This window comes from Orbicella franksi, chromosome 12, assembly GCF_964199315.1.
Source record: "Orbicella franksi chromosome 12, jaOrbFran1.1, whole genome shotgun sequence".
Lineage (NCBI taxonomy): Eukaryota > Metazoa > Cnidaria > Anthozoa > Scleractinia > Merulinidae > Orbicella > Orbicella franksi.
In genome coordinates this window covers 25,418,757-25,436,337 of record NC_138156.1, presented here as the reverse complement: position 1 = coordinate 25,436,337, position 17,581 = coordinate 25,418,757, and the positions used below count along the sequence as shown (strand labels likewise).

General features: G+C 37.4%; 2 protein-coding genes across 4 annotated transcripts in view; both read left to right on the top strand.

Moving 5' to 3' along the window:
• Positions 1-871: 871 nt before the first annotated feature.
• LOC145462341 (uncharacterized) lies at positions 872-17,534 on the top strand. Its single transcript, XM_081445834.1, has 2 exons — positions 872-1,376; positions 12,939-17,534. The coding sequence occupies exon 2, from the start codon at positions 12,969-12,971 to the stop codon at positions 16,158-16,160; it is 3,192 nt and encodes a 1,063-aa protein (XP_081301960.1). The 5' UTR covers positions 872-1,376; positions 12,939-12,968; the 3' UTR covers positions 16,161-17,534.
• The window catches only part of LOC145464280 (uncharacterized), a 212,611-nt gene continuing 197,834 nt past the window's right edge, over positions 2,805-17,581 (top strand). For 2 of the 3 annotated variants that reach the window (XM_081448117.1, XM_081448116.1), the window contains exons 1-2: positions 2,805-7,045; positions 9,855-10,014. The gene's annotated coding sequence lies outside the window, so the exon portion shown is untranslated. Of the gene's footprint in view, positions 9,581-9,854; positions 10,015-17,581 lie in introns of all 3 variants that reach the window. The other variant, XM_081448118.1, reaches the window with a different exon arrangement.

Below are 17,581 nucleotides of genomic sequence, written 5' to 3'. Positions count from 1 at the left end.
ATCCGAGATAAAACAACTGGCCGAGACCCGCGCCAGCCGTGAAAAAAGAATACTGAATGGTAATTTTTTGCAAACAAGGTCCGTTTCTATTTACATTGAAACCATGGGAAATGGAAAACAGACGCGCCTAATATAATGCGGGGTAAAAAATTGGTGTAGCATGTCTAATTAAACCGTCAGTAACACTGTTGCCAAATCTGCCCAAAGAAACACGATCTTATTAAGTCAGTGATGTTCAAACATTAGTGTTTTTATGTTTCTTTCTAGCTTACGCTTGAAAAAAAAGTATGTTTTCAATTTTATAAACACAGGCTTCTTGCCAAAAAGAGCTCATCAGTATTCAAGCGTGACACAAACAGACACAAGAGGGTTCTCAGTAATTAACCAAAGTGAACTCGAGCGCAATAAATTTGATTTAATAGCATACTGCTTCATTTTAAAAGCAAAACAGATCATAGACGAGCCCAATATAATGGGTACAAAACTGGTGTAGCATGTCTAATTAAACCGTCAGTAACACTACTGCCAAATCTTGGTTGAAAGTAAAGAAATACGATCTGATGAAGTCAATGATGTTAAAATATTAGATTTTCAAAATTTATTTCCTAAGTTCTTTTGTAGTTTACGCCTGAAGAAGGACGTGTATGTTCAAACCTGTAAAAACAGCTCATCAGTATTCAAGCGTAAAGCTGATGTATTTGGATGTCTCATAAAGTTTAAAACAGTCCTTGTAAGCAATAAGTAAGATTTCTTTTTTTAATGTTTCTCCGAAAACTTATTTTCCTCATCACAGTTTGATACAACTGTTATAATTTTAGAGAAGGAATGTCTAATTAACGGTAGGTCTATCTTTCTATTTCTGGAGGAGTTTGTGACTATATCTTTACTATTTTTTCCATGTACTCCGCTCCCAAATCTCAGAATTCGAACCAATTATCGATAATCAACATTACCTGCGCATCGAGAAAGGTTCGTCAGAAGGCATAAATACACTAACTCGTTCTTTATCAGTTAAGCATTATTATCATGGTCTATAGACTCTCTATAGTCCTCAGGGCTGTGTATTAAATAGCTTTGCTTTGTTCCCCGTAGTGTTTTGTAAGTGAGAGCCACGCCCCAGGAAAAGTATTAGTGGCTAAATGTCAATTTAATTTTTGACAACTGGTTCCTGTTTAAGCTTTCTTTGAGACTTCTAATTGCCCACGAGACAGCAAACTACATACTATTTTCAGTGGACGTCACCCGCCCCTCGCGTCAAGCGGCGCCTGCATCTTTGTTCTCCACGCACACCAATTGCTCTCTCACTGTGAATTTCTCTCCGTATTGCTTCTGGAGTCCTGCTGTCTCTGTTTCTCTGACATCGGATGTGAATACAGGTTTGTTTTATCAGTATTTTAAAATGTAAAGTGCTAATGCGAATAGAGTTTAAGTTTCTCCTTTCTGTGCTTCAAAGTCGTTGCTATTTGGAAATATTTGGAAACGTGTTTGTTGCCTCGAGGAGTTTTTTTTTTTGGGCGAAAACTGACATAATGGTCATAATGGCAACACTAGTTGCCCATTGCTATAAACGTAACAAAACTTTCCCACGGAGAGAATGAAATTGTTTTAATTAAGCCCGTGATCGATCACTTTTGAATTCTTATGAAAGTTGAGTTCCAAACCGTCTAAAGCTTTTAGATCTGTTCTAAGACTGATATATTCTTTAGAATGAAGAAAATGAACAGTAACCGATAGCTTTTGATATGTAATCTAGCGGCTTTTATAGTCGGTGATCAAGGTCCGAGCAAATGAACACGAAGACAGACCAGTACATACTGAGACAGTCGTTGTCATTTGTTATAGTAATAACGGTTTCCCATTGCAACCAATCGTTGACTTTCATGATGTTTGTTAATTGGCGTCGAAATCAGGGTAACCAACACCGTTGAGCAGAGAAGAAGATATTTCTCAAAATTCTTTTCCTTTGCTACCATGAAGTGACCCTGATGGCATGATTTCATCTTCACAACAATTTTCTGTGATTGGATTCGAATCGCATGATAGGAGTTGAAGGAGTAATCTATTTCTTAAGTACGGGTGGAAACTGCTGCAAAACTACGAACGTCGAATGTTTAACATGATTATGATTGACTCTTATTTCATGATACTCTATAAGAAATGTGATTAAAAATTAGTTTGAAAACAAACGTTTGGTGAAAATTCAATTGCAATTTTATGCAAATAACAATTGGGCTTTTAAGGTTCCGTCTCGGTAACGTATAAACTTAAGTGCTCTGTTTAGAGACACAAGTGGAAATTAAACCAACCCAACCGAGTTGTTAGCAATTAGCCAAAGTGAACTCCAGTACCGATAAATATTGTGTCATCGCATACTGCTTCATGTCAAAAGAAGAACAGATCATAGACGAGACCAATATGATAATGGTACAAAACTGGTGTAGCTGTCGCATGAAACCGTCAGTAACACTGTTTCCAAATCTTGGCTTAACGTAAAGGAACACGGTCTGATGAAGTCAATGATGTTACAACATCAGATTAACCGCATTGGTTTTTTAAGTTTGTATCTAGCTTACGCCCGAAGAAGGACATGTGTTTCCAAACTTGTAACTCGCGCTAGCTGCTAAAAAGAGCTCATCAGTATTCAAGCGTGAAACCGATCCATTTGGATGTCTCATGAATCTTGGAACTGTCTTTCCAAGCAATACTTAAGATGTTTTGGATGAATTCGTTCTCCGTAAACTTATTTTGTTCATCAAAGATTGATACAACTTTTAAAAATTTTACAGAAGAAATGTGTCATTGCTGGCCAATTTATCTCTTGATTTAAATCTTAGTAGCTAAAAGTATCGAGAAACAACATCTTCAGCGTATCAAAAATGTTTCGTCAGATCCCGGCATGAAGACTCTTCTTCTCATATATCAGTTGTCATGGTCTAATGTTTTCAGGGCTGTGTTTCAAAAAGCTTTTGCTCTGTTTACCGTAATGTTTGCTAAGTGAGAGCCACGCCCCAGAAAGAGGAATAGTGATTACATGTCAGTCTAATTCTTGACAACTTGTTCCTGTTTAATAGCGGCTTTCTTTGAGAAACGTTCGAGCGGAATCTTCTGATTGCCAAGGAGACAGCAAAATAACAAAACATCTTTAGTTGACGTCATCCGCCCATATAGGCCAGTCGTCTCTGGCGTTGCCTTCATTTTCAGTCTCCAAGCTAGTACTGCACTTCTTTTCTTGCTGTGAATCTCCCAGTGTATTGCTGCTGTCTTACATTTCTTTGACATTTGTGAATGCAGGTTTGTTTGTCTTTATTTTAAAATGCAGAGTGCTAATCTGGATAGAGTCAAAGTGTAGCGTTTTAGTGCTTCAAAAGCGTTGCCGTTTGGTAATTTTTGGACGTCGATCAAACGTGATTGTTGACTCGAGAAGTTTTCCGTTATCACTTACAAACATTGGCATAATGGCTACACCAGTTGTTAGCTCTTTTATTAAGCATTGCTGTGCTATTACATTGGTTGTGTTTGCCCATCCGCTATCAACACTACTCTTCTACAAAGCTAAGAAAGTTGTTTTAGGCTTTATCGATCACTTTTGAATGCTCATAAAAGTTGAGTTCGAAAAACGCCTAACGCTTTTAGAATTGGGGAGAATATATTCTTTAGAGTCAAGCAAAATGAACAGTAACCGATAGCTTTTGATGTTTAATCTAGCGGTTTTTATAGTCGGGGATCACTATCTCAGCAAATGAACATGAAGACAGACCAGTTCACACTGAAGACAGTTTGTGATTTGTTGGTAATAACTTTCACCCCTTTACTGCCAGTCATTGACTTTCATTTCTGTCAATCGCCATGGAAATCAGCGTGACCAACACCGCTGAGCAGAGAAGAAACTATTTCTCAAAATTCTTGATTTCATCTTAACGACAGTTTTCTGTGACTGGTTTGGCGTCGCATGATAAGAACTTGAAGGAGTAATCTATTTCTTAAGTACGGGTGGAAACTACTGCAAAACTACGAACGTCGAAAGTTTAACATGATTATGATTGACTCTTAGCTTACATTCATTGGCATTTCATAATACTCCAGGAAATGCGGTTAAAACTGAATAGTCTCAAAAGCAAACATTTGGCGAAACTTCGATTGCAGGTTAATGCGAGTAATATTAGACTTTAAAACTAAGGCGCTCTGTTCAAAACCACAAGTGGAAATCGAACCAACATAACTGAGTTCTTAGGAATTACCCAAAGTGAACTCCACCACCGATAAATTTTATTTCATCGTATACTGCTTCATTTCAAAAGAAAAACAGATCATAGACGAGGCCAATATAATGGGTCCAAAATTGGTGTAGCATGTCTAATTTAAGTGTTTTAAAAGTAGTTGCGAAATTACAGCAGTTCAACTCAAGAGACACTATCTGATGAAGTCAATGATGCTAACTAACTCGGTCTCTATGTTATGTATCATTATCACGGTTTTTAGTCACCAGAACTGTGTTTAAAAATAGCTTTGTTTTCTTTACCGTACTGTTTGCTACGCGAAAGCCACGCCCCAGAAAAAGTAGTAGTGGTTAATTTTCAATTAATTTCTTGACAACTGGTTCCTTTTTAATAGCGGCTTTCTTTGAAAACCTTCGAGAAACTTCTAATTGCCAAGGAGACAGCAAATAACAAACCATTGTTCAGTTGACGTCATCCGCCCCCCGCCTCAGGCGGTGCCTCCATCTTTAGTCTACACGAAATCCAATTACTCTTCCAAGTTTATTGCTGCAATTTTTCTTTTTCTGACTTGTGCGAATGCAGATTTTTTTCTCTTATTTTGAAACGATAAGTGCTAGTCTGGATAGAGTTTTTTAAGGTGTAACCAACATGCTTGATTGGAGAAGAAGGTATTACACAGAGTTCATTCTGTTACCACCAAGCGACCCAGCTGATGGCATCATTTAATTATTGCAACAACGTTTTGATTGATTAAATCATTGAAACGTGAAAGAGTGCTCTAATTCTTCGGTATGGGCTAACATTCTTGCAAACTACATACATGATTATGACTGACTCTTGGTTCGTATTCATAGGTAATTGGTAAGGACTAGAACTTGAGAAAAATTAGTCAAAAAGCTACACTTGCTCGGTGAAAATTTCATTGCAGTTTTATGCAATTAACGATCAGGTTTTGTCTCTGCAACAAATAAACTGAAGCACTTTATTCATAGAAAATAGTGAAAGACAAATGGACACAAAAGAGTTCTTAAGAATTAGCCAAAGTGACCTAGAGCGTAATAAATTTTGTTTTCTCGCATACTGCTTCATTTTAAAAGCAAAACAGATCATAGACGAGCCCAATATAATGGGTACAAAACTGGTGTAGCATGTCTAATTAAATCGTCAGTAACACTGTTGCCAAATCTTGGCTTAACGTAAAGGAACACGATCTGAGGAAGTCATGATGTTACAACACTAGATTAACAGCATTAGTTTTTTAAGTTTGTATCTAGCTTACGTCCGAAGAAGGACATGCATTTCCAAACTTGTAACTCGCGCTAGCTGCTAAAAAGAGCTCATCAGTATTCAAGCGTGAAACCGACCCATTTGGATGTCTCATAAATCTTGAAACTATCTTTCTTAGCAATACTTAAGATGTTTTAGTTGAAATCGTTCTCCGAAAACTTATTTTCTTCATCAAAGTTTAATGCAACTTTTAAAAATTTTACAGAAGAAATGTGTCGTCATTGCCGGCCAATTTATCTCTCGATTTAAATCTCAGTCACTAAAAGTATCGAGAAACAACATCTTCAGCGTATCAAAAATGTTTCGTCAGATCCCGGCATGAAGACATTAACTCGTTCTTCTTCTCATGTATCAGTTAACAAGGTCTAATGTTTTCAGGGCTGTGTTTCAAATAGCCTTTGCTCTGTTTACCGTAATGTTTGCTAAGTGAGAGCCACGCCCATGATAAAGGAATATTGATTACATGTCAGTCTAATTCTTGACAACTTGTTGCTGTTTAATAGCGGCTTTCTTTCTTTACATGCAAGGAATTGACACCTTTATCCAGAATTGATTTGCGTCAATAACGTTGTTAGTATTTGAAAAGCATATTTTCACTTTTTTCCATTGAAAACCTACATTGCCATCATCGTCATCATCATCATCAAACTACACAGTGAAACACTAATAGTGAGACACCTATGTTGTGGAAATATATTACGCTGCGCCTTTATCTTAATTGTTTGTTTCAAGGTATTCCTTTGTTTGATTTTTTCTGATCTTTGAATGTGGGTCAGACGAATGATAATTTTTATATATTCAAAACTTTTGGCTCTGTCGGAACTCTGGTGGATGCTTTATGTGAAAAACCTCTCTTTAATCTCTAATATAAGATCGTCGCGAATTCGCCTTTGACAGAAGCACCCGCAGAGACACTCACTGACAGAGTTGTTGGAAATTAGCCAAAGTGAAGTTGAACTCAAGAAAATTTTGTTGGAAAACATATTGCTCCATTTGTTTGGCATGTCTAATTTAACCGTCACCAAGTTACACAGTTGTAAAATAATTTTTAGAGAAGGAAAGTGTAATTGCCTGTCAAATTTACTATCTTTAAATTTCTTGAGCGTTTTGCTATGGCACATTTGAGTATTTTTTCCATGTGTTCTGGTTCAAAATCTCAGTAGCCAAAACTATCGAAAAGCAACATCCCTGGTATCAAAAAAGCTATGTCAGATGCTACCATGTCTATGTATTATGGTCTAAAGTCCTCAGGGTTGTGGTGTAATTACAAACTTTGCTTTGTTTCTTCCTGATGTTTGCCGCACAAGAGCCGCGCCCCCCAAAATAAGATACTGTCTAAATGTCAATTTAATTCTTGACAACTGCCTTCTAATTATTTTAGGCTTGCTCTAAGGTTAAACAGACCGTTCTTGATAAGAAGAAGTCATCCGCCTTTCGGTACAGACGTTCCTTGTATCTTCAGTCTTCAAGCACTTGAATATTCCTGTCTCGTTGTGAATTTACCAGTGAATTGCTGCTGTCTTTGATATCTCTGGATGCAGGTTTGTGTTTTTGTATTTTAAACTGAACGTTTAGTGCTAATCTGGATAGAGTTTGTATAGCGTATTATAGTGCTGTTTTGGAATATTTCCTAATATTTAATTTAGACGTTTTCCCGTTATCGCTTCATTCACTTGCGAACATATTTTGTTCTTTTATCTAGGACTCTCGCTGTTGTAAGCTTTATTGATCTTGTTTGAATTCTAATAAGAACCGAGTTCCAAAACCATCTGACGCCTTTAGATGTTTTCAGAATACATTTTTTTCAGAGTTGAGCAACATTAAAACGGTAACAAGTAGCTCTTGATTTGTCAAAGCGATTTCTGTATTCCGTGTTCACTATCCTGACAATTGTGAACATGAAGGTAGACTAATTCACCAACAGATTGTCATTTGTTCGTAATCAGTTTCTTCTTTACCACTTATCTTGTAACTTCGCATCAAAATCAGTGTAACCAACATGTTTGGCCAGAAAACAAGCTATTACATAAAATTCCTTCTTTTCAGTTCCCAACTAGTCGGAACTTGATGACATAATTTCATCATCCCAACGATTCAAGTCGAACGATAGCACTCCGCTAATTTCGGTTTGGGCGGAAACTACTGCGAAACTACAGTACGTCGATTGGTCTTGGCTTCACAGTATTCATCAGCAATTGATAAAGACTGGAAAATGTGATTAAAAATTCGCCAGAAAGTTTAGTTTTGAGCAAATATAATTTAGTTTCACGTAATTAACACTTGGACTTAAGGCTCGGAAAGACATAAACTGAAGAAAGCTGTTCATGTAGACGCAAAATTCTTGAGAATAGTTAAAGTCAATGATTTGTTTTAATAGGATACTGCTCCCTTTTTAAACCAAAACATATAACAGAGTGTCCCTGGCTTATTTGAACTGTCGCTTACAAAGTTGCGAAATCATGGCAATTCAACTGGAGAAATACTATCCGATGAAGTCAGTGATGTTGAAACTTTGGATTATCAGCATTTATTTATTAATTTTCTTTCTAGCTAACGCTTGAAGAGGGATGTGTGTTTTTGAACTTGTAAACTCGTACTAGCTGCTAAAAAGAGGCAAGTGACAGATCAGAATCACCGCTCGAAAGTGAATTAGATCATTTTCATGCCTACCTTTTTAAGCTATCACTGAGATTCTTTTGAAACCTTTCTCCAAAGACGTCATTTTCCCCATCAGAGTTTGATGCAACTCTTAATTATTTTACAGAAGGAATGTGTTATTGCTGGCCTACTTATTTTCGTATTTCTGGAGGGGTGTAGTTAAAATTTTTGTTTTTTTGAAGTATTCCGCCGCCAAATCTCAGTAATCAAAACTATCGAAAAACAAATCATCCGAGTATCAAAGAAGATTCGTCAGATTGCAAAAAAATACTTACGATGTGGCAATTAAATTCTTGACAACTTGTGCCTGTTTGATTGCGGCTTTCTTTGAGAACGTTCGAGAAACTTCTTATTGCCAAGGAGACAGGAAATACCAGACATTATTTAACTAACTGCATCCGCCCATATAGACCCTTCGCCTCAAGCTGTCCCTTCATCTTTTACTATTCCTTCCTCTCTTGTGAATTTCCCAGTGCATTGCTGCACTTTTCCTTTCTTTGAAATCTCTTAATGTAGGCTACTTCTATTTTTTTAAGAAAGAGCTAATCTGGGGAGTTTAAGTGTAGCGTTTTAGTGCTTCAAAAGCGTTGCTGTTTGAGAATATATGGACAATTAAACGTCTTTCTTGTTTTAAGTAGTGCCGGGTAGAATGGCTCAAATTAATAGCTGTATCAGTTCTAAACCGTTTCGTGCCTGGCTGTTTATTTGGCATGTTGATCCTGCCAAGCCCATTCTACGACAATCGATTAAAACCGTTCGCCTTTAACCTTTGCAATTGTTCACTATCAGTTTAAAACAACGCGAAGGTATCTATAACAGCGTCTCACTCCTTGGCATTCCATTACACGCAAGGAATTAGCACCTTTATCTAGAATTGATTTGCGTCAATAACGCTGTTAGTATTTGAAAAGCATATTTTGACTTTTTGCCATTGAAAACCTACATTGCCATCATCGTCATCATCATCATCAAACACTAATAGTGAGACACCTATGTTGTGGAAATATATTAAGATGCGCCTTCAGCTTAATTCTTTGTTTCAAGGTATTTCTTTGTTTGATTTTCTCTGATCTTTGGATGTTGGTCAGACGAATGATAATTTCTATATATTCAAAACTTTTGGCTCTGACGGAACACTGGTGGATGCTTTATGTCAAAAACCTCTCTTTAATCTCTAATCAGTAAGATCGTCGCGACTTCGCCTTTGACAGAAGTACCCGCAAAGACGCTCACTGACAGAGTTGTTGGAAATTAGCCTAAGTGAAGTTGAACTCAAGAAAATTTTGTTGGAAAACATACTGCTCCATTTGTTTTGGCATGCCTAATTTAACCGTCAGCAAGTTACACAGTTTTAAAATAATTTTAGAGAAGGAAAGTGTAATTGCCTGTCAAATTTACTATCTTTGTATTTCTTGAACGTTTTACTATCGTACATTTAAGTATTTTTTCCCTGTGTTCTGGTTCAAAATCTCAGTAGCCAAAACTACTGAAAAGCAACATCCCCGTATCAAGGAAGCTTTGTCAGATGTTGCTATGTCTATGTATTATGGTCTAAAGTCCTCAGGGTTGTGGTGTAATTAAATAGCTTTGCTTTGTTTCTCCGTGATGTTTGCCGCACAAGAGCCGCGCCCCCAAAAATAAACTGTCTAAATGTCAATTTAATTCTTGACAACTGCTTTCTGATTATTTTAGGCTTGCTCTGAGGTTAAACAAACCGTACTTTATAAGAAGAAGTCATCCGCCCTTCGGTACAGACGTTGCTTGCATCTTCAGTCTTCAAGCTCTTGAATATTCCTGTCTCGTTGTGAATTTACCAGTGTATTGCTGCTGTCTTTGATATCTTCAGATGCAGGTTCGTGTTTCTTTATTATCTCAGTAACCAAAACTATCGAAAAAAAAATCATTCGCGTATCAAAGAAGTTTCGTCAGATTGCACGAAAGACACTCACCCTTTCTTGTTGCTGTAGTCGTAAATAGTTTTTCCTTCGTTTCTCCGTGATGTTTTCCGAGTAAGAGCTACGCCCCAGTAAAAACAGTACTTACGATATGTCGATTTAATTCTTGACTGAGAGACAACTTGTTCCTGTTTAATTGCGGCTTTCTTTGAGAACTTTCGAGAAACTTCTTATTGCCACGTGAAGGAGATAGGAAATAACAGACATTCTTTAACTGACATCACCCACTCATATACACCCCTCGCCTCAAGCTGTCCCTTCATCTTTTAGTCACTTTTCCTCTGTTGTGAATCACACAGTTTATTGCTGCTGTTTTTCTTCCTTTGACATCTGTAAATGTAGGTTTGTTCTATTTTGAAACGTTCGGGGCTAGTTTAAAGAATTTAGGTGTAGCGCGGTTTAGGTGCTTTAAAAGCGTTGCTGTCTGACAATATTTGGACCATCAAACATGTTTGCTCCGTCAAGAAATTTTTCGTTATCACTTCCAAACATTGGCATATTAGCAACATCAGTTGTTTTCTCTTTTATTTTGCATTCTTGTGATACCACATTGCCTGTGATTACCCATCGCTATAAGCACAAATCTTCTGCAAACCTTTGGAAGCTGTTGTGAGTTTTATCGATCACGTTCCTACAATTGTAGCTCTTAGACGTTTTAAGGATACATTTCTAGAGTAGAGCAAAATGATCAGTAACCAATAGCTCCTGATATGTTAATCGTTCAGCTTTTGAGTACTACTCTCAGAGGATTTGCTGGAAGACAAAAAAACTCAGAGATTTAGTGTTGACCGATTGTGGTAACTAGTTTCTCCTTTACTGACTACCAATCATCGACTGTAATCTTCGTTACTCATCGAATTCAATAGACTCAGTACAAATAACATCTTTGACCAGAAAAGAAACTATTGTATAAAGATCATTCTCTTTCCTAGTCGCTATCTTGATTCCATTTTGCGAAAACTTTGCCTAATTTAATGGAGTAACATAATGAGCGTAACTAACTACGCACTGATTCTTTAACTGGGAGCATAAGTGACTAATAAGGGCGAAAATCTCTGCTGCAAAAACTACGTACTTTGGCACTAAGGCATAAGCAATTGGTTAAGAACTCATTTGAATTACAGTTTTATGTAAATGATATTCTATATATTACTGAGGCGGAACTATAGAACTTAAGATCCTGTCTATTTAAATCATATGACAACTGCTAGATGTGCAGGAATTTTATTAAAAGAAAGCTAAATGATTCCGATAGCTGTGTAGCCTACTGCACAGACCTTCTTTGGAAAGGAAAGATTGAGTAACCCGCCCAAAGAGAGGCTAATCAGCGGGAGTAACAATATAACTGGCAGCTGTTCTATTGTCCGCTTTTTCAAGTAGTTAGTAGAATGGTTCAAATTAATAGTTGCTGTAACAGGTCTAAACCGTTCCGTGCTTGGCTGTTTATTTGCCATGTTGATTTGGCCAAGCGCATTCAGCGCCAAGCCATTAAAACCGTGAAACTTTAACCTACTCAATTGGTCATTATCAGTTTCAAGCCACGCGATGGTCTCTATAACGGCGTCTCACTCCACGACATTCTATTACACGCTAGGAATTGATGTCGAAAGTTTAACATGATTATATGATTGACTCTTAGTTTTTATTCATAGTTTTTTCATAATACACTAGAAAATGCGATTAAAAATTACTTTGAAAAGCAAACGTTTGGTGAAAATTCAATTGCAGTTTTATGCAAGTAACAATTAAGCTTTTAAGGTTTCGCCTCGGTAAGGTATAAACTAAAGCGGCGCTCTGTTCAACTGAAAACACAAGTGAAAATCAAACCAACATAACTAAGTTCTTAGGAATCAGCCAGAGTGAACCCTAACGCCGATAAATTTTATTTCATCGCATACTGCTTCATCTCAAAATCAAAACAGATGATAGACGAGGCCAATATAATGGGTACAAAATTGGTGTAGCATGTCTAATTTTAAGTGTTTTAAAAGTAGTTGCGAAATCACAGCAGTTCAACCAAAGAGACACCATTCGGCTGATGAAGTCAATGATGTTAACTGACTCGGTCTCTATGTTATGTATTATTATCACGGTTTTTAGTCTTCAGAACTGTGTTCAAAAATAGCTTTGTTTTCTTTACCGCACTGTTTGCTAAGCGAAAGCCACGCGCCAGAAAAAGTAGTTGTGATTCTTTTTATATTAATTTCTTGACAATTGGTTCCTTTTTAACTTGAATTTTTATATCAAAAACCAGAGGTTTGGTATTTCGAAAAAAAATGTACGACTTGTTTTTTTAAGTTTTAAATACATACAACTCGGATTTATACCGTAAAAATAAGGATTTTAAACACCACATTGTGTACAGCTTATATTTTGCCCACAAAATTGGACTTGTTTTCTTTCTAAAAACACAAAGATTTTTTACTGCAAATATCCGAAATTTTTAATTTCTTAATACACAATTAACTCTTTTCTCTGATAAACATTGAAACTCACGATGAGCTCGTCTTCTTATTACGGCACAGTTCAGTGTGCCAGAACATCTTCGGTTGTATTGTTGTTTGTATCTCTTCATACTACGAAAAAGTTAAACAATGGAATTGAAGAACCGGCTCAAACTCAAATGGCTAAAATAAAAAACAACAAAAACAAAAAAACACTCTTAGAGCGTTTTGCCTCAGTCTAAAAATAACACTTTCTCACAGAAAAAAGAGAGAGAGATTAGGTGAAACCGGTTTCGTGACTAAATACAATGCTATAATATGCGATGTTCAATCTATTTCCACGCCTCATTCTAATCAGTGATGTTACTTTCAAACAGATCCATTGAACGAGAACTCTCATATACAAAATGGAACATCTCAAGGACTTGCTGACGCCTAAAACCTTCAACAAGATCAGTTACGTAGCAGTTATTTGTTGGATCGTTTATGGAGTAATCCTGCTTGGCATCTTTGCAGAAATGGAGAACAGTGACAGTTTCCGCTGTGAGGCGAAACTTGAAAAGATGGACCTCGTCCGAGGAAAATGTTCAGATCAGTACAACAAACAATACAACAAATCTGGTATTCCTGTATATGGATTTGTGATTGCTAATTTTTCTCTCATCGGCATTGTATGTGTCATCTACTCCCAAGTGGCAAAGTCAAGAGTCGATGAGGTGAAAGCCAATCGCCAGAGTCCTGATTTTGAAGGACAGAACAGACCCAAAAGACGCAAGCTGTTTGTGGCGTATTTTTGTCAACTTGCCACTAGAATTACGATAGGAATTATTTTTATAGTCCTACAGACTCAAGTTCTTTATCCTGACAACTTTCCCTCCGACTTTCACTGCCTAATAGCAGCAGCCAGTCACGCAGCGAATGCGTCATCAACCAGCAACATTCAGAACAGCACCATGTATGAATGTCACAATCAACAAGCAACAAAGAAAACCTCCTGGATGAATGCCGTGACTGTCGGCAATGGTGTGTTAGCGCTTATTATTCTGATTGAGATCATCTGTATCTTGGCACTACGAGTGAAAAGAGGAAAGAAATTTCTCGAAGATTTGGAGTTTGTGAAATATTATCTTCCCTCTCAAGAGCCTCACGAGCCACAAGAACTTAGTCGTCCAGTGCCACTGAGAGTATTATTACTTACAGAAACTGAACAAGAACCACCAGAACAACCTTTATCGGTCGATGAATTCATCAAAAGGCAGCGGAAAAAAATCATAGAAAGCACGGAGAACGACCCAGGTCTCAAGGCCCTGTTTCAAGGAAAGCACGGTGAAGGCAAAAGAAATAAAGATCTCAAGTTAGATGACGTTTACACAAAGTTGAGTCTTATTAAAGATAGAGCGCGGTATAAAATCACCGGTAATAGAGAGGAACAACTGAAAGTTTTCCCCATGCCGCAAGAAAAATTCCAGGAAATAACACGAGAAGAAATTGTTGAAGCCGAAAACAAGAAAATCCTGATCGTTGGTCGTCCCGGAATAGGAAAAACTCTGTTTTTAACAAAATGGATCAGTGACTGGGCATCCAGTAGCGCGTTCAGTGATGAACTTCAGTTTGCCTTTTTCCTGAAGTTCCGCAAATTCAACTCCGAGGAAAAACCGCTCAGCCTTCATGATCTTCTCTCCAGGTCAGAATATCCACTGACACTGAGTGATGACGTTTGGAATCACGTTCTCACAAATCCCGAGAGAGTTCTGATCTTTTTTGACGGCTTGGACGAGTTTCGCCATAGGTCAAGTGTCGCCAGTGAGCGGTCCGATTGCAAGAATTGGCAAAAGCCAATGCCTCTTTCTGCTCTCTTCTACAACATAGTGAAAGGCAATCTCCTCCCCGGAGCAAGCGTTCTGACCACTACCAGGCCCACTGCCGTGGCAGACGTTACAGATCTTCCCTTCGACAAAACAATTGAAATTCTTGGCTTTGCATCGGAACAAGTTGAAGAATACGTGGAGAACTTTGCTGAAGATGCGGCGCAAGACGTTCCGGACGCAGGAAAGAAAATATGGGAGCACATCAAGACGAATATGAACATATTCTCACTTTGCTATATTCCTGTGAACTGCCTGATAATTTGCTCATGCTTGTTGCAAGTTCTGAAGTTCCACAGCGAAAAGGGTTTACCTGGTGTTGGCCTCCCAACAAACCTCACAGAAATCTATCAAAGATCCATGAAATTTTTCTTCTTCCGGCACGATGAGCAATATCGCGACGAAGACCTCCGTGGAGAGGACATTGCCTCAAAACATTTGCCTCCTGAATTGGAAAAGAAAATCAAGCCGCTAGCCAAACTTGCTTTCGATGGGCTGACACAAAAAAGACTAATCTTTGGACAAAAGGAAGTCCCCGAGCATTTAGTGAGCAGCGCCCTTTTTCATCGGCTACCAGATCGTAAACCTGACCCCTTCACGGACGAAGCTCAATACTGTTTCATTCACCTCACCATGCAAGAGTTCCTCGCAGCCAAGCACATAACCGAAACCATGAAAGGAAGAAAATTGAGGAGATTCGTTGCTGACCACATCGACAATGGTGAATGGCAACTCGTGTTGCAGTTTGTCGGTGGTCTACTTGGTGAGCAGTCTATCGACATATTTACCGACCTTCTTCCTAAGAAAACAGAGAAGAAAGATGAACGCGAGCTGATTGTTGACGATTCATTGAAGGGACGCACAGTTACCTGTTGGCCGACTCGCAGCGACAAAGATTTAGCGGTGACATTAATGAAGTGTATCTACGAAACCAATGAATCAGGTTCAGTTGTTCAAAGTAAGTTAGAAAAGATTGGATTTAATGCTGTAGATTTTACTGATTGTCGCCTCGCACCTGTTGACTGTACAGCAGTGGTTCATTTTCTTAACCGCGTTCAACAAATTTCGCTCATAAATTTGTACAATAATAACATTGGCTCGTTGGGTTGTGTAGAGATTGTAAAGTTGTGTGACAATAGTAATTGTCAATTACGGGGCTTAAACCTCGGGGAAAATAACATAGGTGATGAAGGTGTAAAGCAGTTAAGTAATGCTGTTATAAATAGTCAATTAAGCAGCTTAAACCTCGCTGGCAATAAAATAACAGATGAAGGTGTAAAGCAGTTAAGTAATGCTGTTATAAATAGTCAATTAAGCAGCTTAAACCTCATGTACAATAAAATAACAGATGAAGGTGTAAAGCAGTTAAGTAATGCTGTTATAAATAGTCAATTAAGCAGCTTAGACCTCGCGTACAATAAAATAACAGATGAAGGTGTAAAGCAGTTAAGTAATGCTGTTATAAATAGTCAATTAAGCAGCTTAAACCTCGCTTGGAATAAAATAACAGATGAAGGTGTAAAGCAGTTAAGTAATGCTGTTATAAATAGTCAATTAAGCAGCTTAAACCTCGTTAGGAATAAAATAACAGATGAAGGTGTAAAGCAGTTAAGTAATGCTCTTGTAAATAGCAATAAGTTACGCAGCTTAGACCTCATTGGGAATTATAAAGTAACAAATAAAGCTAAAAAGCAAATTAAACAGGCTAATCACAATTGCGAGGTCTTCATTTAAATTGTTTAGAAATGATTGCCATTGTCTTTTAACAAGCTTAATCGAATAAACAAACTGCTAGGATTGTAGTTGTTGTGTAACCGAGTGCAGAAAACAAAACAGAAACTCTGTAAAATACAAAATTCCATGTAAAACAGTTTTTCATCGCAGTGACTTGTGCTTTAGGATCCGAATCATGTTAAATGAAGATTTTCTGAGCTTAAATGAAGTAGCCTGACAACTTCATTACAAGGTGCTTAGATAAGATGTATTTTTGTGTTTGTAATTTGACATTCAAACACATCTTGTGTAAGATGTGGTTTTACGGAGTTTTTGAAAAAATAAACGTCACTCGCTACTAAATAAAATTAAGAGAATAAGCTTAAATGTAACTCAACTTGAAAACAACACAAATTTCTCAGGCAAAACACTTTAATGAGCTACTAAATTCAAAGGAAAAATTACACAAAAAGAAAGATAAATGACATGACGGTTAGTCTTAGCTGTTTTTTTCGCCGGAAAGAATTCCAGTGCTTCGGCTTATCTTCATACGCCATGTTTACAACAAAATTGTCTTTCAACTCCGAGGACTTCAAGAAGACGTAGCTTTTTACCTTTGAAAGTATTACTCTCTTAACAAACACGGCTCAAACAAGTGCGAACAGAATTTTCTGGTCTTTCCCACAAGCGTGAAACTGGCAAACTGAATGAAAAAACAACAGTTGACAACACTTGACTGAGATGTAGGATCGAAATTAACCAATCAAAAACTTGTTGTGTTTCCTGAGAGGTCCTCCTCGTGAGTTGAAAAGCAAATGGCGCGCTCAAAAATACACAAAATGGCTGGACCATTAAAAATCAAGGGAAGGGATAGTTCAATGAATTCATGAATTTTTTCCTATCCTTAGCTCTGTACGGGAATGTGTTTTTTGGTGTACAAGCTCTGTAGAATCTTTATAAAAGTGAGATATATTTAGATCTAAATATGATCCAGTGTGCTTGCAAGGAAAATTACAAATTTTGGAGCTCACTTTTCCTCACACCTGTCCTCCCTTTGTTTCTAATGGTGCAGCCCTTTATTAAGATAGTGCAAAACTGAGTTGATAATAACAAGCCAATCTCTTTCTATTAACCAGATAAATGTGCCTGATATGAGGAATCAACTGAATTTGAGACATTCATAGTATTTTAAATTATCACATCTTTGTATTGCTAGATATATATCTCAACTGTGTAATAGTTATTGTAGAATAGTGACGAACTTTTAGTACCAAGATGAACTTTTAGTATCTCACAATTACTTGATGAGATTTAGCTTAAGTCACCAACTATATATGTAATTAAGTGGAGCCAAGCTCCTGATTTTTCTTGTTTTAATTAAATGTTGATAAGGAAGTTCTGTGTTGTGGTCACTTAACAAACAGACCACGCTTTTCTATAGT

What these genes read in the sequence shown, in the direction of transcription:
- LOC145462341 (XM_081445834.1), top strand. Translation starts at nt 12,969, where the DNA reads ATGGAACATCTCAAGGACTTGCTGACGCCTAAAACCTTCAACAAGATC.